At 39.5% G+C, this 25,551-nt stretch overlaps 1 protein-coding gene across 1 annotated transcript in view; it reads right to left on the bottom strand.

Moving 5' to 3' along the window:
* LOC309640237 (uncharacterized protein C1orf87) overlaps positions 1-24,559 on the bottom strand; it is a 123,206-nt gene extending 98,647 nt beyond the window's left edge. Inside the window, 1 exon segment of the mRNA XM_082418744.1 lies at positions 3-24,559. Coding sequence (XP_082274870.1) covers positions 3-167 — 165 coding nt within the window. The 5' untranslated portion in view covers positions 168-24,559.
* Between the last annotated feature and the right edge of the window lie 992 nt (positions 24,560-25,551).

Raw genomic sequence — 25,551 nt, 5'->3', positions numbered from 1 at the left:
CAAAAGTGTTTACTTCCAACGATTTTCACCATCATCTCAGGCATCGCATTTGATCCACGGGCAGTCTTCCAAACTGAAGACATAATTCTCAAAACCTCTTCAAATCCTTGGGGGTGGAAAATAAGTAAAACTCTTTCTCTGGATTTTCCACTAGGCAACTGTAGCATCCTTGTCAATAATAACAACAACAATAATAGCAAGACCAAGTGCTTTACCTATATTATTATTTCAATATTTCTAATAAAATCATGAGAAAGATACTCTTAATTACTATTATCATTCTTGTCTTACAGTTGAGGAAACAGGCATAATGTAGCTAAGTAACTTATCCAATATCACATAACAGTAATTAGCAGAGTTGGGAATTCCACCTAAGAGAGCTGCAAAACTGGTTGACAGCCATTCGGTGACTCTGCCTTCCTGTACTACAAGTCAAGTGACAGGATTCTTGTGAGATCAGAGAGGAAACCAGGGCTTTAGAGGGACGTGTGAAGAATTCAAATTCAGTTTTGAAGCTCAGTTTCCCCATTTATGAAACCAGAATAATTCCAGTTCTGCTCTCTGGATTTAGGGATAAGCCAATGAGATCATGCATCTGAAGGAGCACTGTGCATAGAAAAGGAGATTTTTCTCGTTATCACTGATCTGTTTCTGCAACAATGCAGTGGATCTAAAATTGAGATCCAGCACTAGATATTCATTGCATGTTTAAACAGGTCTGATGCCAGGGGAAACTTAGAAGTTCTATAAACCTGGCCCCAGGCTAACCATTCCCTATCAGAGGCTCTCAGAGATTGAAAGGCTTTTAGAAATCATTCCAATCCAAATGCTCCCTCTACAGATTGGGAAACCAAGGCCCAGAGAGGGTGTTATTTGACCAAGGTCACACAGCGAGTGAGAGCATACCTGTTTCCAGTACCCCTGGTCTGATAAGTAGACCAGGGCTCTTCCCAAAACCCTAGCTTCACTTAGTGTGTGGTCAGCAATATGACCTGCTCTGCGAGGGTAGCCCCATCCCTACAACTTCTTTGAAGCTATCTGGAAACTTCAAGGACCAGAATTTGTGATTATGGGGGTCCTCTCTACCCAGCAGCTGCGTGTCAGTCCTCTCCCTGGAGAGCTCAGAGGGGGCGGCCTTACCGCTCGAGCGGCTCAGGGGTTTGTGGTCAGTGCTTCTCCCCAGGATCCCGACCTACGGAAGCCTGTGGGGACCGGGGTGGGGCGGGAGACCGGAGCCCAGGAGTCGGGCCAATCACAGGGCCCCGCTCCTGGGCGGACGCTGCACCAGCTCCCGGTCGCTAAGGACGCAGAGGGCTGTTGCTGGGCGGGGACCAGATCGCCTACCTGCGGGAGGCTGGGGCCTTCTCCGCGGGTGCCCAGGGTGTGGCTGCTGAGAGGCGAATAGTCTGGATGTTTTTTTCAAACCTGGTCTTTGGAACTTCCTCGAAGATCTGTGAGCGTCCTTCTTGAAGTCCAACTCTCTCACTTGTGTGGTCACGCCTGTCCCACTCTTTCCCTTAAGCTTCATTTTCCTTTATGAAGTGTGCACGCAGCTGGGAATCTTACACTTGTCGCTTCAAATCCAGGCTCTTCCACTGTATGGCTTTGGATAAATCCGTTCTTTTCCCTGAGGTTCAGTGTTACAACTGCAAAATGGAGGAAAAGTACTAACAGGGACATAAAGGTAAGTTGGTGATGCAATTAAATAAGAATATTTAAAAAAATAATTTCGAGTGATATCCACCTGCCACATCCCTCATTTGAACCAGATAAATATTACCTTGTAAGTTAACAATTGCCAATAAAATAATTTTATTTCGATTTTAAAGATTAAGAATACAAGGCTTGAGGTATTGAGAAATTACCCAAGACCATACAGAAGTAATTGACAGAGGCAAGATTTGAATATAAACCTACATATATCCAAAATTTCTAGGCATTTTTTATTATGCTAAAAGTCTTCAGCAAATGTGGGTAAAGGCACTTTAAACTGACTCCAGAATGGTGTTATTTCCATCATCAGCAGCAGCAGTCCCAGCATCCACACCCCCTGCCTCCTGCCCTCTAGCTGTATTGTGTTTTGTGCTTTACTGTATCATCTACTGGCACATGCTGCCAGAGATGGATGACATACTGGCCTCCCCTCTAGGGCTCACTCTCTAGTGGGCAAGACATACAGGCATATTCTATGATATACAAAGTGCCAGGGGAGTAGAGGAGAGGGGGAAGCTCCCTTCTCACTCCCCCAGTCCAGCTTTCACATTGTCACCAGATCAGTCCTCCCAAGGTACAACTCTGATAAGCCCCCTCCTCTAGTCCAATGTCTCAAAGGCCTCCCATCAGCCATGGAGGATGTCCATGGTTTCAAAGTCTTCTATGCCCTGGCCTCAAGCTAGACCTAACTTGCTATCCCACTACTTCTCCCAGACTTGCTAAACTCCATTCAACCTGGTCCACTCACTGGCCTGAATCTGCCTTTCATTTCTCTGCCCCTGTGCCTTTGTTCACTCTCTTCCCTCTGTCTACAATACCCTTCTGTTTCCTCATTGTCTCAGCCTGCTCTCCATTCTTTAAGTTCCATCTCAAATGGCCAAAAGTATGTACCTGAGAATCAGATACCTTGGGTTCAAGTCCTGGCTCTACTAGTTCAATGTGATCTTACTCAAGTCACTTAATGTCTTTATACCTTAGTTTCATCTTCTATAAAATGAGGGTGATGTTTTGTAAAGATTAATTGAGTTATATAAATAAGGCATTTAGAACAATGCCTGACACATAAGGAGCAATATAAATGTTGGCTCTCATCATTATTATAATTATCTGTCAAGAAGCCAAACCAGATTCCAGAAGCTGAAAAGGATTTCTCCATTCTCTGTATAATTTGGTTTCTCTTTTATAAAACGTGTCTTTCTTTGCCTGTTTGCATCAGTTATCATACCTTCCAGGACTGCGCTTGTGGTAGGCTGAATAATGGCCCCCCAGATGTTCACATCCTAATCCTTGGAGGCTATTAATGTTACCTTCTGTGGCAAAAGGGACTGTGGATGTGATTAAGTTAAGGATCTTGAGATGAGATTATCCTGGATTATCCAAGTGGGTCCAAATATAATCACAAATGTCCTTAAAAGAGGGAGGCAGTAGGAGATTTGACTACAGAAGAGGAAGTAGGAGATATGACCTTGAAAGCAAAGGGTTAGAGTGATTTGAAGAAGAGGTCCTGAGCCAAAGAATGCAGGTGGTCTCCAGAAGCTAGGAAAGGCAAGGAAACAGATTCTCCTCTAGGGCCTCCAGAAGGGACCACAGCCTGCTGATGCCTTGACTTTAGTCTCACTTTAGTGAGACTGCTTTTGGGCATCTGGCCTCCAATTTGTGTTGTTATAAACCACCAAGTTTGTGATAATGTATTTATTATAACAGCCATAAGAAATTAATGCAATGCCACTGAAGGATCCACTTCTTTATAGAACTGATCATACTCTATGGCTTAAGTAAGCTGAACAGTTCTTATCAATGACTAGTACACAGATATCAGAGGATAAAGAAGTCTTCTATCTGCCCACAGTTTAGTAACCTGTGAGGATAAGGTGTTGAGGCTGCTGGCAGAGATGTATATCAACACATACTACCTTTTTTTCAGTAGAAGAGGAGGAAGCCAGATCAGAACTGAAAACAGAGCCAGTGTGTGAAAGGTGACAAGACAAAGAGCCTAGATCCAGCTATACCTGAAGCTAGAGTCTAGAATTCCCAGAGGAGAGATAAATTTCCTTTTTACTTAGGATATTTTGAGATGGGCCTCATTAATCTTTACCCAGAGAGTTCTGACTAATACAGAGACTCTTAAACTTCATGTTGCTAAGGTTTATATGTGGGATGCAGTTAAAAGATTGAATGACATTTTAAGTTTCACTATAAATTCTGTGATAAAGCTTGACGGAGTAAATTGATCTTGATCAAATCTGATATTCTACTAAAGACTATCCTTTGACCTTATCTTGACTTAGAGGTTTTATAAATGCTAACTAGAAACATAATGGCATTGGAGGGAGGCTCTCCATAATGCAGCTGTTCTATCAGTTTGGAGGTATTTAGATGAAATTTGATATATTTTTTCAGACCCCACGGAGCCTTTGATTTGCCATTTCCTAACCAAGTGACCTTGAACAAACAATTTAACTCTTTTATCTTTAAGGTGGAGACAAGCAATAACTACAGTCAGAGCTGCAAAGAAAACCTAGGTGTGTTTGACTCTAGAAGTAGCCTTTATAACCACAACTCCACACCACCTCTGTGGATGTTAGTTAGCCATTTTTGTTGTTATTATTGTTACTATTAATGTTAATGTTTTTATTGGCATTGCTTTAAGGCTCTAAGTCCCTTAGAGAAGCAGATTCTGTGACAGAATTCTTAAGAAGGAATGGCCTTTTCTTATCTGGGATTTTTTTTTTTACTTCACACTCTGCTTTATGAAATGACATAACCAGGAAACATCTCTCCAGTGGTTTATATTAAACAAGACAAAACAAAAAGCTATGCAATAAACGTCTCCATAAGATTAAATACTGCGGTTAAAACTGGCTTCCTTGAATTCAACAGCTTTAGATTACGAGTCGCCAGAGAAAGATTCCAGAGAAACATCTCCATCCAATAGAATCAGCTCTCTCCCCTTCGCCCCCCATAAAGATGAATAGCTGTAATAAGGGGACCAAAGAATGCCCCCGCCTAAGACTTCATGATTTTACATTTACCATCAGACTAAGGAAGAGGAAAAAATTGTCTCCAGTGTTTTGTTTTTACGCATATAAGTCAGAACAGAATGAGTTTATAAATAGGAAGCGATAAAACACTGGTCTTTTGAACAGTTTATTCAAAGATCTGTAAAACTGAGGCATTTTACACTGTAGTCCCTGTCCAAAAAGAGAAGGGACAAATACGAATGTAAACTGAGCTGTGTTGCAAAGAATATGGGGTATTATACTTATTTTTTTTTTTTTTTTTGGCCAAAGAAACATACAGAACCCAAGCCAATGATCTTTATGACTAATGGAGGATGTCAGGTAAAAAGATGAATGAGGGCAGGCTGATTTTAGAACAGAATGCAAATATGGCCAAGTTTCTTTCCTCTTTAAAGTGCTCTCATGGCTCTGGAAAAACAAGGTCATGTAGCATACTACTTAGATGGATTGACTTTGGGCCCTATATTAGTTTACTAGTGTTGCCATAACAAGTACTACACAGTGGGTGGATTAAAAACAGAAATTTATTGTTTCACAGTTCTGGAGGCTAGAAGTCCAAGAGGGTATCAGCAGAGTTGGTGGCTTCTGAGGGTGGTGAGGCAGAACCTCTTCCATGCCTGCGTCCTTGCTCCTAGTGGTTTATTGACAATATTTGGTGTTCCCTTGGCTTGTAATTTCTGCCTTCATGTTCACATGGCATTTCCCTGTGTGCACATTTGTGCTCACTCTACTCCAGTATAACCTCATCTTACCTCTGCAGTCATTCTATTTCCATATAAGGTCATATTCTGAGATATTGGGGGTCAGGATTTCAGTGTGTGAATTTGGGGGGCATACCATTTGCTATTGACTGAATATTCATGCTCCTCCCCCATCCATATGTTGAATCCCTAACCCCCAATGTGATGGTATTTGAGGAGAGGCTTTTGGTAGGTAATTAGGTTTAGATGAGGTCATGGGATTGGTGCACTTATGAGGAAAGAAGGGACCAGAGCGCTTTCTCTTCATCCCGTGAGGATACAGCAGGAAAGTGTACCTCTGCAAACCAGGAAGAGGGTTCTTTCCAGGAACTGAAATGGCTGGCACCTTGATTTTGGACTTCCCAGACTTCAGAACTTGAGAAGTAAATGGCTGTTGTTTAAACCACTCAATCTATGGTATTTTTGTTATAGTAACTTCAACTAACTAAGGCATAATTCAATCCATAAGAAGGCCTAACTGCTTGGATACAGAATCTGGCTCTGCACTTAGTATGGTGTTACTTCAGGCAAGGTACTTTGCCTTTCTGTAACTTTATTTCTTCATGGGTAGTCCCAATGCCTACAATCATGTAAGGTTGAAAGGAATTAACAAACGTTTAGGATAGTATTTGGTATACGGTAAGGGTTTGTCTTTAGCCTTCCTCCTTAGGATGATATACATGTTCTTTCTTTCTTTCTTTGTAAATGTATTTATTTATTATTGATTTTTGACTGTGTTGGGTCTTCGTTGCTGCGCGTGGGCTTTCTCTAGTTGTGGAGAGCAGGGGCTACTCTTTGTTGTGGTGCGTGGGCTTCTCATTGTGGCGGCTTCTCTTGTTGTGGAGCACAGGCTCTAGGCGCCCACAGGCTTCAGTAGTTGTGGCACACGGGCTCAGTAGTTGTGGCTCATGGGCTCTAGAGCACAAGCTCAGTAGTTGTGGCACACGGGCTTAGTTGCTCCCCGGCATGCGGGATCTTCCTGGACCAGGGCTCGAACCCAAGTCCCCTGCATTGGCAGGTGGACTCTTAACCACTGCGCCACCAGGGAAGTCCCACATGTTCTTTATTATGGCCTCCTTGGTTTGGCTGTTACTCACTTCTCCAATCCCATCTCCCTCTCTTTCTCTCCAACTGAAGCTGCACCAAGTTGCCTGCAGTTCCTTAAAAACCTCCCATGGAGTTTTATCCCTCATGCCTTTGCAGAAGTTGTTGTTTTCTGCTTGAAATGTTTTCCTCATGACCCTGTTTCTTTCAAGATAAAATCGAATGTTACCAATTCTGTGAAGTTATCTATTCTCAGTGTCCCTAGGCAGGTAGGTCTGCTCTCTTCAGTAAACTAGCAGTCTAAATGAACCCATGGGTTAAATCCAGTTCACCTGCCTTCACTAATCTAGGTTATTTTAAGATTTGCTTGTTCTCCAAGCAGCATATCCTCCAAACAGCATGTAGCCAGAACAATAAGATGTTTGCCTGAGCTGTTTTCTAGGACTTGGAGTCAGCTGTGTCTAGTTTGAGCTGAGCCAGTTAAGACTCGATAAGACCACCGACCCTTCAACTGGGCATGTGCGAGTGTCCTCTCAGTGATCTTTTGAACGTGCAGAGGCTTAGAGCTCTTAGTTACGCCTGCGCAGAACAACCATTGTTGCACCTTTTCCCAATCATCTTTCTCTGCTCCCCATGCCTCAGGCCTACCACTTCATTATTCATTATCCCATAAATACCCTAAGCCCCTTGCCTTCTGGGCGTGGGGTAGATCTGAGATTTGTTTTTCTGTCTCCTTGCTTGGCTGCCTTGTGAACAAACCCTCTTTGCTGCAAACTTCAGAGTCTCAGCATTTTGGCTTGCTGTTCATCCCGCAAAATGAACCTGGTTTGTAATATTAACACTTATTTCTCTCAGTTGCAATTACTGGTTTATTATCTTTTTTCCCTACTCGGTTTCTCTTGTTGATGGTAAATATTATGTCTTATTCATGGTATGGCCAGTTCTAAGCACAGTGCTGGCACATAGTATGTGATCATAAGTATATTTTAAATATATGAAATGAAACAAACATATGTTGGATAATTTGTAATAGCATAATATGAATTATGATAAGTAAAGACCATTTAACAAAGGATAGCATCTTTTATTTATTTAAGATTTACAATATGTCAGTCACTGAGTGAGTCACTTATGTGTGGTATCTCATTTAATTTCAGTAATGTTCCTATAAGGGATATATTATTTATTTTTTTGTTCTGATGAGGAATCTGGTCTCAGAATGCTGGATTAGGCAGGACTTTTGATGGTAAATAGGAGAAATTCCACTAAAGCCAATGATAGCAAAAGGGGCATTTCTCATGAAACCCAGGTACAGAAATGAACTCAGGCCTCTGGCACAGTCAGGGACATGGAGGTTTTTTTTTTTTCTTAACCTTTGTCTCTGCTTCTCTCTGTACATTGGCTTCATTTATTCTCTTCTCTGCTATACGTTGGTGTTTTCTGATCCCAGACCATGGGAAAAAGTTACCCCCACAATGCATGAGTTTATATTATTTCCATTCAAGAGACCAGTAAACCTAGAATTTCTTAGTCCATTTACTAGGGTTGGCCTAGTTTGGGTTAGACCAATTCATCTGAACCAATGAATTGTTGCACTGAGGGAAAGGAGATAATAACAGAATGATAAACAAAATTGTTGGAGGAGCCCTTAGCCTTGAGGAAGAGACAGTATCCAGAAAGTTACAAGGTATAGGAACCTGGTAGAGGTTAGTCTGATAGGAGGTTGAATCATTTGCCCAAGGTCTTGCAGCAAATTAATGGTAGAACAATGATTCAGATTCACATCTGTCTGACTCTAAAGTATTGCATCTTCTCCTTGGAGCATACATTTTTAACCTCTAGAGTATAAAAAAAGAGTCCTAGAAAAATGTGGTCTTAATGAAAGGTCCTAGGGAATGACTGCAGACTAGAAGTTCTAAATCACAGAAAGACCATTCTGGTCACCTCTGCCCTGGATTGTTAGGAACATTACCTGATTTTAAGTTTTAACGTCTGTAAATCACAGAATTTCAAGGTTGAAAGGAATCTCACAAGTTATGCCCAGTGATTCTGAAGGCCTCAAAGCGGCTATATGGTAGAATTAAGATCACTGACTGAGACCAGAAGGTTGGGTTCAAATATCAATTCCACCACTTACTGTCGCATGTCCTTGGGCAATGGGCTTAGCATTTATGCCTTGGTATCCTAATCTGTAAAAGGAGGATCATAACAATAACTACATTATTGTTTTTTTCAAAGCAGTATTTGTTGCACACTTATGTGCAGACCCTCTTCTAAGTGTTTTCTATTTACCAACACATTTGTTATCATAATAATTCTGTGAGGTAGGGAATATTGTTTTCAATTTAGGAAACTGAGGCAGAGGGAAATTCAATACCTTGTCCCAGAATATACAGTTACTTAGTGGTAGGGCTGGGATTCAAACACATGCAGTTCGGCTTCAGTGCTTATGCACCACCACCATGTTCTATACCTGCCTGCTGCTCTTGGGAAGAACAAGTGATAAAGTATACATAAAGCACTTAGCACAGGTCCTGACACACCCTACATTCTCAATAAACGTCAGTGCTGCTGCCATGACTCTCCCAGTTCTAATCTTCTTACTGCCAGCTATGAAACCCAAGTGCCATAAACTCCTCAATTCCTGAATGCTTGTGGGGAAAGAGGGAAGCCTGCTTCATTTCCTAATACTGCTTCATGGCCTAGAAGAGGGACCTTGTGTAGATGTAGGGCTTTTCAATGCCCAGTATCCCCACCCACTTCTAAAATGGCCTGATTGGGATAATGCTCCCTCTTTTTGGTGGGAAGTAAGAAAGTGGTTGAGAGAAGGAACACTTCTTGATAGAGCCCCCAAATGGTCTAAGTTGATTTTATGATAAAACTTACTATATTAGTATCACTGGTATCTATATCTATTAAATATTTATTGGGCATAATTTTAAGGTACCACATTGAGTTGTTGAAGATATGATGATGAATCAGATTCTAATGCCCCTCTCAAGATTACCAATCGGAGAGGTAAAATATGCTCATAAATATTCATAATACAGGACTGGAAAGATTAATATTCTTGAAATGTCCATACTACACGAAGCAATCACAGGTTCAGTCCAATCCCTATCAAAATCCCAATGGCATTTTCCACAGAAATAGAACAAACGATTCTAAAATTTGTATGGAACCACAAAGAAATCTGAATAGCCAAAGCAATGTTGAGATAGAAGAACAAAACTGAAAGCCTCATGTTTCCTGATTTCAAACTGTTACAAAGCTGTCATAATCAAAACAGCATGGTCTTAGCATAAGAACAGGCACATCAATGTCTAGATCAATGGAATAGAATACAGAACCCAGAAGTAAACTCATGCATAGATGGTCAGTTAACTTACAGCAAAGGAGCGAAGATATACAATGGTAAAAACCAGAATCTTCAGTAAATGGTGTTGGGAAAACTGGACAGCCACATGCAAAAGAATGAAACTGGAGTATTATCTTACATCATACACAAAAATCAACTCAGAATGGTTTAGACTTGAGCATACCTCCTGAAACCATAAGACTCCTAGAAGAAAATATAGGCAATAAGCTCCTTAATGTTGGTCTTGGTAGTAACTTTTTGAATTCAGCACTGAAAGTAAAGGCAACAAAAGCAAAGATAAACGAGTGAGACTACATTGAACTAAAAGCTCTGTACAGCAAAGGAAACCAACAACAAAATGAAAAGGATACCTACTAAATGAGAGAAAATATTTTCAAATCATATATTTGATAAGGGGTTAATATCCAAAATATATAAAGAATTCATACAACTCAATAGCAAATAAAACAAACAATCCAATTATAAATGGGCAGAGGATCTGATTAGACATTTTTCCAAGAAGATATACATGGCCAGGTACATGAAAAGATGCTCAGCATCACTGATCATCAGGAAAATGCAAGTCAAAACCTCAATGAGATATCACCTCACATGTGTTAGAATGGCTATTATCAAAGAGACAAGAAATAACAAGTATTGGTGAGGATGTGGAGAAAAGGGAACCCTTATGCACTGTTAATGGGAATGTAAATTGGTGCAGTCACTATGGAAAACAGTATGGAGATTCCTCAAAAACTTAAAAACAGAACTAACATATGTTTCCAGCAATTTCATTTCTGGATATTTCTATGAAGAAAATGAAAACCCTAATTTGAAAAGATGTATGCACCCCATGTTCATTGCAGCATTATTTGCAATAGCCAAGACAGGGAAACAACCTGTGTCCATTGATGGATGGATAGAAAAAGAAAATGTGATTGCTATATCTCTCTATATAGATATAGGAATATTATTCAGCCATATAAAAGAAGGAAATCTTGTCATTTGTAACAAAATGGGTGTACTTTGAGGGCATTATGCTAAGTGAAAAAAGTCAAATAGAGAAAAATACTGTATTATATGTGGAATCTAAACAACAAATAAGCAAACAAACAGAAAACCAAAGCAAAGCAAACTCATAGGTACAGAGAACAGATTGGTGGCTACCAGAGGCGGGTTGGGGTGGGGTGGGTGAAACAGGTTAAGGGGGTCAAAAGGTACAAACTTCCTGTTATAAAGTAAACAAGTCATGGGAATACAATATACAGCATGGTGACTATAGTTTATAATACCATACTGCAGATTTGACAGTTACTGAGTAAGTAGATCTTAAAAGTTCTCATCCCAAGAAAAAAAATTTTGTAACTCTGTGTGGTGATGGATGTTAACTAGACTCCTGATGATCATTTCTCAATGTATACAAACATGGAATCATTATGTTGTACACCTGAAACTAATATGTTATATGTCAATTATACCTCAATTAAAAAAAGAAGTGATTGTATAAGTGTTCAAAGATATAGATGCAGTGTGGCATTTTTTTCTTTTCCTTTTAAATAAATCCTGTATTTAAATCTAAGTCTTTTTTTTTTTTTTTTTTTTGACTGTGCTGGGTCTGTTGCCGTGCGTGCTTTCTCTAGTTGCGGTGAGTGGGGCTACTCTTCATTGCAGTGCGTGGGCTTCTCATTGCGGTGGCTTCTCTTGTTGCAGAGCACGGGCTCTAGGCATGTGGGCTTCAGTAGTTGTGGCACATGGGCTCAGTAGTTGTGGCTTGCGGTCTCAGTAGTTGTGGCTTGCAGGCTCTAGAGCACAGGCTCAGTAGTTGTGGCACACGGGCTTTATTGCTCTGTGGCATGTGGAATCTTCCCAGACCAGGACTCGAACCCCTGCCCCCTGCATTGGCAGGTGGATTCTTAACCACTGTGCCACCAAGAAAGCCCTAAACTTTTTTTTTTCAAATATTTATTTATTTATTTATTTGGCTGCGCCGTGTCTTAGTTGTGGCATGTGGGATCTTCGTTGCTATGTGCGCGATCTTTGTTGTGGCATGTGGGAACTTTAGTTGTGGCATGTGGGATCTTTAGTTGTGGCATGCTAACTCTTAGTTGCGGCATGTGGGATCTAGTTCCCTGACTAGGGATAGAATCCTGGCCCCCTGCATTGGGAGCACAGAATCTTAGCCACTGGACCACCAGGAAAGTCCCATGGACTTTAAATCTAATTTAAAGTATTAGATTTTATACTCCAATAAAGATGTTAAAAAAAAAGCATTAGATTTTAGATTATGGAACATTCATATAATGAACCACAGAGCAGTCATTGGAAGTGATGTAATTAGACATAGACATGTAAAGATGATCACAATATATTAAATTTAAAAAGCAAGTTACAAAATTGTATATGTCATAGATGCCATTTAAAAACATATAGTAAAAATAATATACTCTAGTAATAGAAAAAAAGTTCTGGCAAGACACATTAAAACCTTACAATATATAATTCAACAATAAAAATATAATTAGTTCAACTAAAAAACAGGCAAAGGATTTGACATATGTATGAATATTACTCAGTCATAAAGAAGGGAATCTTGCCATTTGCTAAAACATGGCTGGACCTTGAGGGCATTACGTTAAGTGAAAAAAATCAGACAAAGAAAGACAAGTCCTGTATGATCTCACTTATTTGTGGAATCTAAAAATAGAAATAAAAAATTAAAAAAACCCCAAACCCTGAACTCATAGATACAGAGAACAGATTGGTGGTTGCCAGAGGTGGGAGTTGGGCGGGGGTGGGTGAAATGGGTGAAGGGGGTCAAAAAGTACAAACTTCCAGTTATAAAATAAGTCATGAGGATATAACGTACAGAATGGTGACTATAGTTAATAATACTGTGTTGTATGTTTGAAAGTTGCTAAGAGAGTAAATCTTAAAAGTTCTCATCACAAGAAAAAAAAAACGAAACTATGTGCAGTGATAGAAATTAAGTAGCCTGGGGTAATCATTTTACTATACATACATATTTCAAATCTTTATGCTGTGCACCTGAAACTAATATAATGTTATGTGTAAAATAAGCATAATACAAAATATACAGTTAGAAGGAGCAGCAAGAAATATGAAAATCTGAAGGAAGGAGAAATTACTTCAGAATAGTGGGATTAGGGAAGGTTTCATTGGAAGAGTTAGCATATGAGTTGGGCCTTTTAAAGATAGCAATTTGATATGTGTGAAGGGAAGAGACAGTATGCTAGGCAAGGGAACAACATAGATTTAAAAAAAGAGCAAGGAATTGTGAGATGTGGTCAAAGAATGGTGTTTAGTTTCACTTGGAGGATGGTAGAAGGTAATTTCGGAAGGTAGGTTTGGGCCAGTTTGTAGAAGACGTTGAGTATGAGATTAAAATGCATATATTACTTTGGATTAGGACAGAAGGATGTGTATGCTATTTTATGGTATGAGAATGACCTCACCCACAGCGTTAGTCAGGAGGGTCCAAGTTATGTCTCTTATGTTGTTAAGAGGCGACATTTAATTTTCAGTGGCTTAAGAAAACAAAAGTCAAAAGTTTATTTTTATTTATGCAAATCCTGCCGTGGATTTGGGCAATTCTCCAGAGCAATTATCCTCTGTGTGTTGGTCGGCTCCGCAGTCTGGTCTCTGTGGACCCTGTGGCACCTCCATGTTAACACATGCTTCCACAATGGCTGTTGCAAGAAAAAAGTTCTGAAAGGTTACCCATCTGGAACTAAGTTACTTTGTTCTAGAAGCCACACACGCACTGCTTCTGCTTACAGCTCATTGGCCAGACGAGTACCGTGGCCCTTCCTAATGCAAGCGGGGCCCGGGAAGTATGGTCTCTGTGTGTCTGGAAATGGGGAGGCCATGGATACTGAGGAGCCCTAGTAATGTCCACCACACCCAGACTTGCAGAAAATCACTGTGATTCAGAACAAGATTGTATTTACAAACAAAATAGAGATACGTAAGGCTTCTAACACTCTATTAACAGAAATTTCCCCATCTGTTGCATTTACAACTTTCAAATGAAGGAAATAGTGTTTACGTTTATCCACCCACAACACATAATGAGAGGAAGATAGCTACTTATTTCTGTAGTTTGCCTGTTATTATCTCTAGGGCAGCATAAATTGGTGTATGTTGTATGGGGCATAAGCTCTGCCGGCACACAGCTGACACCTCACTTGGCTTTAGCTGCAAGCTGCAGTCTAGCCATTATAGACCACATCTTCCAAAGGACGCCTCCTCATCAGAATGTGATGAGAGGGAAAGCCATGCTTAAGGAAAGAACACTGATGTAATGTGTATACACACAGTCGCCTGTATGTGGTGTGAACATGTTACACGATCTACATAAAAGGAAGATATTTTGAGAATGGAATGTAGAGCTAGTATGGCTTAGTCAAAAGTGCCTGAGCTTTGGAGTCAGAGATCAATAAGCTAGAATCCTAACTTTATGAACTAATTGCTCTGTGACTTCGAGCCTCAGTTTCTCATCTTTAAAATGGCATTGATAACAACAGAATTCTCCAAAAATGTATTAAGGATAAAGCTAAATTTAATTAAGAGCCTGGTATGTGTCAAACTTTTTACATGTGATGTTTTATCACATCATATCTATCACCTATCCTCTGTCCATCTCTCTCTATCTTTCTCATCAACGTATGTAAGGACATTGATTCAGCTCTTATGCAACGGGAGGGAGTGTTCCAGCTTGAGTCTAAACTGGGATTTAATGTATCTGATGTACTGACCTGGTGAATAAGGCCTCAGGTAGTGGGTTTGCATGAGGGATTTTTCCAGGTGTAGAGAGGAGTTACTGAAGGAATATGATAAAGTGGTTTCATGTGGGTATCTAGGAATTAGCTTGAAATAGGATGGACGTTACGGTGTCTGTTGAGATTTAGGTATCCCACCACATACCCAAGACTGTACATAACTAGAAGTAGATGGTAAAGGAGATGACGTGGAGAGACTCTGAGACACAGAGACAGAAGCAGAACTTGTTTGGTAAGTAGGTGACAAAGTGTAACACAAAAGAGAAAGGAAGGCTATTTCCCTGCACCTTGGCATGAACACCGTAAGAATCAGAATGTGGCTCTGCTAGAGTCTCTTGAGAGTGTGACGCTTTGAGTGCACTGGACCACAGCACCCTTGGGAGTAATCAATATCCACCTGGTGGGCATCCTCATCTGTGACTGTGACAAGGCTGTGCTATCCTCAAGTGGCTTCCTGATCAGTTACCGTATCCTCAAGGGAGAAAAAGAAAATCAACAAAAGTACCATGTTGTTGAGAATGAATGGAATACCCACTGGGATCCTTTGAAATTTTGAGGAAGCTGTGTCTTTAATAGCCGATCCATAGATTCTAACCCAAGGTCTGACACAAAGGAACTCAGAAAAGCTTTATCAAAGAAGGAATGAAGAATCATCCCCATCCTCAAGTGAATGCTGTGTTTCTCTGTGGGGACAGTAGTGGCATTCTGGATAGAACATTCTTCATTGTGCAGGACTGTGAAGAACATTTAGCACTAGTTTCCAAGAGCATTCTCCATTCATGGTGGCAATCAAAATATCCACCACCCCATGCTTATTGTGGGGATACTACTCCCTCAGGTTGAAAATCATTGATCTAATGGGACCCAAGACTGCTATGCAGGCTTAGAACCAATATTTCTGTGGGAAGCCATAGAGCTTCTGTAGAGTGGGACCTTTTTCTCTGTATGCTCAGGACATTGGTGACTGGGATTTTCTCTTGCTTCCTTTGGTTGGTGCCCTAGGAATCTCCTAGAAAGGAGCTCCGCTTGACATCCCCGTGTGCTTTTCCTGAGCAGTGAGTCTGCCAAGGCCATCCCAGTATCATCCTGAGGAGCCAATCCTGGCCCCTCTACACCACCACCATCTTGGTCTCTGTCATCAGAAGTCTAGAAGCTTCTAAGTACTGCATTCCAGCTGGTGGAGATTTTTGAAAGAGGAGTCAAATGAGAGTAAAAACATCAGCTTTATTTATAGTCTGGTAGATATTAAAGATCAGGAAGATCAGGGCTCTTTGTCAAAAATGGCTTTGGGACTTTTTCTACCGCATAGTCCGTAAGCCATTCTAGAGCCTTATAGAATCTGCCTGGAATATTGTGTTTATGTATGTAAGCGGAGGGGATTACTTGGATAGGGAAGGTGAGATGAGTGAGACAGAGAGAAAGATGCCTTTTAGGATCATTTGTTTGTGTCTTTTTTTTTTTTTTTTTTCTTTCACTTTCTGCCTCCCTAAAATTCCAGCAGCAATACTGCCAGTTCTAATATTCACCACTAGGTGGCAGTAAAACAGAAATGTCTGCAAAGAAAGCAGAAATCCCTTCAGAATTATAATAAGTTTTATAGACCAAGACAACTGCAGTTGTAAAACATTATGGTGTATCAATTGGCATATTTGCTGATCAAATCTTTACAAGGTTCGAATAGGCTCATAAATACTGGTTTCTCTAGTTTGGCCTATTCATGCTTCATGCTTCTGTTTAAGACATTTTGGAGGCTGAGAATCCCGCAAATGGTTGAAATATCAAAGCAATATGCCACTGACAATTTGTTTTCCTGTGATTGACGGAAAATATATATGCCTCGATTAGAAGCACTACCCAAACAAGCAGAATTTGCTACATTCAAAGATGAGCTCATTTTTCATGCAAAGCACAGCCCAGGCTGGAGTGAACCAACAGCTAAATCGTTTTGCTACTTGATTTTTATAAGTGAGTCCAATTCCCTTACCATTCCCACGAGAGTCTTATTATGCAGGGATGTTTCCATTTTTTTTTTTAAATAAATGGTAACCAGCTGATGATAAAGTCAGGTTTTACGATAAATGCATAAAATCATAGCGAAGGGGGTGACATCAAAATACCCTTTTTCATTAAAGTGTTGGTCTCATGTGGGTGGTTGAAAAGAAAAGTGAATTGGTTTATGACTCTCAGCATTTGATAATGGGGAAACTGAGGCCTAGCTGTTCAGTGACTTGCCCATAGACATGTGACTGGTGAGTGATCTAACCATACTGTGAAACTAGATTTCCCTTAAGGCAATGGGTGGGCTGTGAAACTGATTACCTTTAGAGACCTGTTCAAGAATTTTTGGATACCAAAGCAAGTTGAGTAGCTAAGCTTCCTTCTGTTTTTTGCAGATGTGCACACAGATTGTTTTAGAGAAAAGGGTGAAATTCCTTGAAAAGGTAGACCTTCATCATATGGTGACTGCTTATTTTATATACTTAGATAAGGATCTTGTCTCTGACCAATCATTTGTGATCGATTCTACCTTAGGGAACATCTCTTGGCTTCCTTCTCAGAGCTAATGCTTACATTCACTTTGCTCTATCTAGAATCCTCTGCTTCTGTTTTCATCTGGATAAATTCTGTTGAAAATGAATTTGGTGACCCCTTGATGTATTCCCCAGATATCCTTCCTAGGTACTTTCTCCAGGGAGGAACAGTTCTTTGTCATCATTGCCTGAACTTCCATTAGATGCAAGGTGGAGACCTGATCTGTTTTGCTAGTCGTTATATGCATGGAAGTGCTTGACACATAGGAGGTCCTTGAATAATTACTGTATGAGAGAATAGAGTGATCCTAACCCTGGCTTTTACACAATGATACTCTTTTTGAAGGTGGAATATTTATTTGAGAATTTGAAGTAATACAGAGTATAAAATGTTTAATGTATATTGCATATTAAATGTATTGTAATCATTTTAAATAACTGAAAGTTTTAATTTTATCACAGTAATTATATATGCATATAATTATACTATCTATGTTCCTATATATATATATATATATATCAATTTATCTATCATATATGTATAGATTTGTTTGTTTTGCTCTAGGGAAAGAGATACTAATAATTATTGATCCTTGCTATGCAGCAGGCACTGTATTAGGTCCTTGTACATATTGGTGCTATTTAATCTTCAAATATAAGCAGTTTGAGTGACTAAATTAGAGCTCAGATAATTATATGGCTTGCCACGCACTCAGAATATAAGAAAGCTGGATTCACACCCAGACCTACCTTCCTCAGAAGTTCCTGGTATTTCCACTCTCCAGAAGTGAATGGGGCTCAGAGAGCAGGTGTCCCTTTCCTACTGTCAGACAGCTAGTCAGTGGCAGAGCTGAGTGGTAGAATCTGGGACTCCCGACCTTTACAAGATTTCACAAGGCCCAGACTTTCCATCAGCTCTGTTTACACTGAGAAATGCATTCATTTGGCAATTGTCTGGGCCCCTTGTGAACAGCTGCTAACTTGTGGTGTTAGCTAGTTCACAGATTCCTTGGTCCTCCTGACTCCAGCTTCTGCAGAGGTTTAGGATTGGGAAATACAGATTTTGTCATTCATTTGCTTGTATATAAAAATCCATTTTCCAGCTCTCCCACTCCTTAGTCTCGTCCTAAGCCATTTTGCTGTGCATTTGTCAAGGACATTTGCCATTTTCAATTTGGAGAGAATAATTCAAGTCAGAGAAAACTAAGCACCAGAATTCATGAAAAAATATATTAGGAACAGTTTAAAAATGGGAATGGCTGTATTTGCTCTATAACAAGCAGAGCATTAAAAAAAAAATCAATAATAAGAACAACAACTAATGGTGATAATGTCTTCCCTGACTCATAGGGATATTTAAGAGTAAAATGATGTAATTGATGGGAAACACTTTGAAAAATAAAAGCAGCATGCAGCACAAGACATTATGATGACTATACGATTGTCCTTAAGCACAGCTAAAAGTGAGCCTTATCTCCCTCAGGACCAGATGTCATCAGTGAGAAATCATTTGTATAATTCCCTAAGTGCAAAGGATGTCTGCAGGGCTCCAGGTTCTTACACTTGTTGTTATGATCTCTCCATAGGGTGTTCCATGGATGTGGCCCAGGGCAAATTAGAACCTCTCTGAGCCTTTGTTCCCAGGTCTGTGAGATGGGGATTAATCTTATTAGTAATGGCTGCCTTCTACAGAGCAATTCTATGTGCCAGGTACCAAGCATCTGGGGTTTATTATTTCATTTAATGCTTACAAAGGAAATGCCTTATTTTATAGGTGAGGAAAATGAAGCATAGGGCAGTGAAATATATAGGCCTAGATCACACAGCTGGAGTATCGTGAAGTGTGTAGAAATCCACAGATCTTAACTTAGTCACTGTGTGTGGTGGATTGTGCAGATCTGACTCTCCAACATGCTTTTCTCTATCCCCTCTTCTTCTTTGGGCAGTCACCCCTCCTCCAGAACATAGTCCATAGTATTCTGTGCCTGTCCATGTCACCACAGGGTAATAGTGTGACCAGGCCTAGCCAGTCACAATAATACTCTCACTCTAGCCCCATTAACTGACTCAAGGGCTGGGTACAGGATGAAGGCCTGGCCAACCAGGATCTCTAGGATTTATATATATAAAAGTGGAGAGAGAGACTGTCTGTCCTGTAGGATTGCCAGCCAGGATGAGGTAAGAAGACTCAAGAAGACTGTTTACAATAGGAAAGAACGAAGCCAACAGAATAACAGAGGCAAGAGATGGAGAGCATTCTGGCTGCATCCTTTAAGCCCCTAGGCCCAGCAGTGCTTGAGGTGAGATCCGCCCCACGCTTTCCAGTCATGGGAGTCAGTAAATACCATTTAAAAAAAAAAAGGCACTTTTTTTAGAGCAGTTTTAGGTTCACAACAAGGTTGAGAGGAAGGTACAGAGATTTCCCATATCCTCCTGCCTCCACACATGCTTAGCCTCCCCCATCGTCACCCACCAGAGCTGTACATTTGTGACAATTGACAAACTTACATTGACCCATCATAATCACCCAAAGTCCATAGTTCACATTACGGTTCACTCTTGGCGTCGTACATTCTATGGGTTTGGACAAATTTATGATGACATGTTTCCATCACTGTAGTATCATACAGAGTAGTTTCTGTATGATACTAAATAAAATTTTTTTAAATTTATTTACTTTTGGCTGCGTTGGGTCTTTGTTGCTGCTCGTGGGCTTTCTCTAGTTGCAGTAAGCGGGGGCTACTCTTCTTTGCAGTGCGCAGGCTTCTCATTGCAGTGGCTTCTCTTGTTGCGGAGTACAGGCTCTAGGCTTGCAGGCTTCAGTAGTTGTGGCACACGGGCTCAGTAGTTGTGGCTCACAGGCTCTAGAGCGCAGGCTCAGTAGTTGTGGTGCACGGGCTTAGCTGCTCACGGAACAGGGCTTGAACCCGTGTCGCCTGCATTAGCAGGCGGATTCTTAACCACTGCGCCACCAGGGAAGCCCTAAAAGTCCTCTGTGCTCTGCCTATTTACCCTGACCTCCCTCTCCTCCAGCCCTGGCAACCACTGACTCTTTCACTGTCTCCATAGTTTTGCCTTTTTCAGATGTCATATAGTTGGAATCGTACTTTTCCAGATTGGCTTCTCTCACTTAGTAATATGCATTTACGTTTCTTCCATGTTTTTTCATGGCTTGATAGTTCATTTATTTTTAAAGCTGAATAATACTCCATTGTCTGGAGGTACCACAGTTTATTGATCCATTCACCTACTGAAGGACATCTTGGTTGCTCCCAGGTTTTGGCAATTATGAATAAAGTTTCTATAAACATCTGTGTGAAGGTTTTTGTGTGGACAAAAGTTTTTAACAAATACAATTTTAAAGCTAATTGAATTAGGTTTTTGGCATTTGCAACCAAAAAAATTTCTAAGTAATATAATAGGTAACAAAGTTTGTTTATACACATTGTCTTCCTTGGTTCTTCCAGCAACTCTGTTCCCAGTGTTCTTATGAGCGGCTTTTTCTAATAGAAATAAGAAGAACCAGAAAAAAACTAATGACCCACTTTATATTTATACTCAGTGTTTTTCCCTCCAAAGACCTTGCTCTTTCCATACTATCCTGCTAGACACAGAAGGTAGAACCAGACATGCTAATGAGCTTTGAGTTTACTGTAAAACAAAGGCAGATAATCTGTCATATTAGAACAATCTCTTTTTTTAAAATAATTAATTAATTTATTTATTTTTGGCTGTGTTGGGTCTTCGTTGCTGTACGTGGGCTTTCTCTAGTTGCGGTGAGCGGGGGCTACTCTTTGTTGTGGTGCGCAGGCTTCTCTGCGGTGGCTTCTCTTGTTGCGGAGCACAGGCTCTAGGCGCTCAGGCTTCAGTAGTTGTGGCACGTGGGCTCAGCAGTTGTGGCTCATGGGCTTAGTTGCTCTGCGGCATGTGGGATCTTCCCGGGCCAGGGCTCGAACCCGTGTCCATTGTATTGGCAGGCCGATTCTTAACCACTGTGCCACCAGGGAAGCCCAACAATCTCTTATTTATTCTGATTATTCCCAAGAAGTTAACAAACGTTTTTCTAGTTATTAAGGCAAGTAAATGCCCCAAACTTTTTTTAATAATATCTTGATTTAAATACATTTGACACTTTCGTGCCTTTTTGACAACAGAACTCTAATCATGATTGTACTTTTTACTTGATGATCAGGGTCATAATTTCCCCTGTCATAACAGACAACACTCTTTGTTGTTAATGTGATTGTTTAACTTCCCAATTAGATGGTAAGGTCCATGTGGGTAGACAGTATGCTGTCATTGTCACTATCATCATCATCGCCATCATCATCATCCCAGTTCTTAGCCCAGTACCTGGTATCTACTGTTAACTAAAGGCCTGAGTCATGAATGCATGCATAACAGGCATAATTGTAAAATGAAGCTGAATAATTCTAATGCAATTCAATTACAAATGTTTAAGAGGCTACTGAAATATGCAAGATTGGTCCTTCATTTAACCCCAGATCACTAAGGTTTTTGTGTTTGTGTGCTTTTTTTTCACATTCCTCCCTCTTTTTCAAGATGTTTTGCTGTTCATATGGGTCTACAACCGTGGGTGTTATATAGGTGTGTGTAGAAAGGAATGACCAGTCTCTAGTATCTGATAGGTCCTGGCTCTGTCCTTCAATATTTGTGTAGCCTTGAACACACCCCTTAACATCTCTGACCTTCACTGTCCTCCAATGCAAAATGGGAATCCAATAAGCTACCCCAAAGATGTGTGATAAGGATTAACCGTGATAAGGCTATCAAGTCACCCAGTAGGTGAACCACAAACATGTTTTAATGAGAGTTCCAGAAGAGTAGGACACTGAATGCCAAAGTATTAAAATGAGGCGAGGGACAGTGCTGCCTGCATGGAGGAAGTGCACAGGGGAATGAAGGTATCACTCAGAGGGTTTCCAGGCTTTTGATACTGCAAGTGCCAGATCAGCCTGAGGCCAAGATCAGGTGGTGAATAAAGAGGTCTTTCTGAACAATGGAAGGAATACATTTGTTTTCAGAGCAAAGGACTCTTTTCTTTAGTAAGTGATGAAGTCAGTGTACATGAGTCCCATTGCTTTAGATCCCCATTGCCGTCACCTGCGTGTGCAAACCACAAACACTTCCAGGGACCAACTCCAGACAGCTTTGTGGGACATCAAGCTGTTGCTATGTCATCACTTTTTCCTTTCCTGAGGAACATCATCTCTGTTCATCAAAGATAAAGGAAGATTTTTTAAAAAGATAAAGAAAGATAAATATTAGGAAAGCAGTTTGGGATGCAGGAGATCCTTAGACCTTGCTATTTACTTAGCCTTTCAAAACATATCTAAATAGATAACTATTGACTACTGTGTTAGCAGGAGAGGGTGGCTGTTGAGAATATGGTCTGGAAGTCACATCGACAGGGATTCACATCCTTGCTTCTGTCTTTATCGGTTTTGTGACTTTGCACAGGTATCTAACCTCTCCAAGCCTCATTACACTCACCCATAAAATAGGTATAAAGTACGTCCTTGGCATGATTGAAGAAGAGCCCAGAGCTTGGTACTTAGCAGTTAACTGACTGTTGCAGTTGCTTGGATTTTTGTACAAGTTATATCAGTGAATCCGAGAGCTAGCAGCACAGAGTTTGCTCAAGGTGGAACATCCCTGGCTGTACTGCATCGTTGGACCCTCCCTCCCTCTCTCCTTTCCTTTCCACTGTTTTTTTCAGTCCTTTGTATATTTCTTGCTTCCTGTCTTTGTCAAACATCTCTTTAAAAAGAATTTTTTTTGCAGTATAGTTGATTTACAGTGCTGTGCCAATCTCTGCTATACAGCAAAGTGACTCAGTGATACACATATTTTTAAAATCAAACATCTCTTGATCATTTACCTTGTTCCTACAACGGAGCAATCAAACTTCTTTACAAAGTACTTTTGTGGACATTCATTTTGCTTTTACATATTTTTCATTTTACAATGTACATTTATATAATGTGTGTTGTTTTATTTCAATACATTTTATTTACCTATAATATACATTCAGAAAAATGCACGAATCACAAGTGGTCAAGTAATTTTTACAAAGTACGTGTACCTATGTAACCAGCACTGAGATAAAAAAGTGAAGATTTCCTATACCCCGCCCAAATCTCCCCTGTGCCTCTTCCTAACCAAAGGTAACCACTGTTCTGCTTTCCAACAACTTAGATTAATTTTGCCTGTTTTTGAACTTTAGGAAATGGAATTATATACTCTTATGTGTGGTTTATTCCTTTCAATTAATATGTGAGATTCATCCATGTTGTTACATGTAGCAATAATTCTTTCTTGCTGCTGTCTAGTATTTTAAAAAATTCATTCTACTATTAATGGACATTTGGGTTGTTATGAATTCTTGTGTTTGTCTTTTGATATACAGGTAAAACAGAAACACATTTCTGCTGGTTGTATACCTAAGAGATAAATTGCTGGGTTGTAGAGTGTAAATCTTCAGCTTGATTAGGTACTGCCTAAAGGTTTCTCAGAGTAATTCAAACAATTTATTCCCTCACCAGCAGAGAATGAGAGTTCTCGTAGCTCCACATACTTACCAACAATTGGTATTGTCAGAATTTTTATTTATACCCTTTCTGTTGGGTGTGTAGTGGTATTATTTTTATTTCAATTTGCATTTCTCTAACACCTAATGAAGTTGAGTGCCTTTGCATATGCTCATTGGCTATTTGAATATCTCCTTTTGTGAAGTGCCTATTCAGGTTTTCTGTCTTTTTTCTTCTTGATTTGTAGGCTTTTTTTTTTTTTTTTTAATTCTGGATACGGGTTCTTGGCTGTATATATATAGAAAATATATTCTCCCAATTTGTGGTTTACCTTTTCACTCTGTTTGTATATGTATTTATTTATATATTTATATTTTTAATTTTTATTGAAATGTAGTTGATTTACAATGTTTTAGTTTCAGGTGTACAGCAAAGTGACTCAGTTTTATATATATATGTATATATATACACACACTTTACATCCTCTTTCACTGTAGGTTATTACAAGATATTTTGTATAGTTCCCTGTGCTGTATAGTAGGCCCTTGTTGATTATCTATTTTATATATAGTAGTGTGTATACTTTAATCCCAAACTCCTAATTTATCCCTCCCCTCTAACTTTTCACTCTTGAAATCTTGTCTTTTGGCATATAAAATTTCTTAATTCTTATATAGTCTGATTTATAATGTTGATTTTTGTGTCCTGTTTAATAAACTTTCACTTATTTTCAGGTCATAAAGATATTTTCTTTTGTTTTTTTTTCTAGAAGATTTAATGTTTTACTTTCCACATTTAGATCTACTTTTAATCAGGAATTAGTTTTTGTTTGTTGTTAGGAAGGAATCAGGGTTCACTTTTCCCATAATAATTTCCAATTCACTTTCCATTTATTGCAAAGCCCATTATTTCCTGACTGCACTGCAGAGAATATTTGTCCGAACCAAGTGACCGTATATGGATAGGTTTAATTTTGAACACTCTCTTGTCTCCTATTGATATATTTGTCTATCTGTGTACCAGTACTACAATCTCTTAATCAATGTACATTTAAACAAGTTTTGATATTTGGTAGGTAAATCTTGCAGTATTGCCTTTTTCAATATTGTCTTGCTATTCTTAGCCTTTTGCATTTCCTCATAAAATTTAGAATCAGCTGGTCACTTTTTACAATAATAACTAGTCCTGCTACAGATGTCGAATGGGATAATATTGAATAGTATTGAATCAATAGTATGAGTTTTCCAGTCAATAAGGATGGTATATCCCTCCATTTAAATTGGTGTTAATTTCTCTCAGTAATGTCTCATAGCTGTGAGTTCAGAAGTTTTGCACTTCTTTTGTTAAATTTTTTGAAATATTTCATGTCTATGATGCTACTGTAAATGGTATTATTTAAAATATTTTCTATTTGTTAGTGCTATATAAAAACACTTTTAAAATATCAACCTTGCTATTTTCACTTATTAGTTCTAATCGTATATTCTTTCAGATTGTCTATTGCATGCAATCATGTCATCTGTGAATAAGGACCTTTTAATTTCTTCCATACCAGTTCTATGGTTTTAATTTTTTTCTTCCCTTATTGTGCTAGCCCAGTCCTCAGTACAGTGTTGAATAGAAATGGTAGTATCAAGCATTCTTGTCACATTCTCCATTTCAGGGAAAAAGTTTTCAGTATTTCACTATTAAGTATGATATTTGATATAAGGTTTTAAAGAATAGTATTTACCCAATTAAGAAAGTTCACTCCATTCCAAGTTTGCTAGGAACTTTTAGAAGGAAAGGTATTGGA

This window comes from Balaenoptera physalus (genome assembly GCF_965194825.1).
Source record: "Balaenoptera physalus genome assembly, chromosome: 1".
Classification (NCBI taxonomy): domain Eukaryota; kingdom Metazoa; phylum Chordata; class Mammalia; order Artiodactyla; family Balaenopteridae; genus Balaenoptera; species Balaenoptera physalus.
This window is presented reverse-complemented; position numbering and strand designations above follow the sequence as displayed.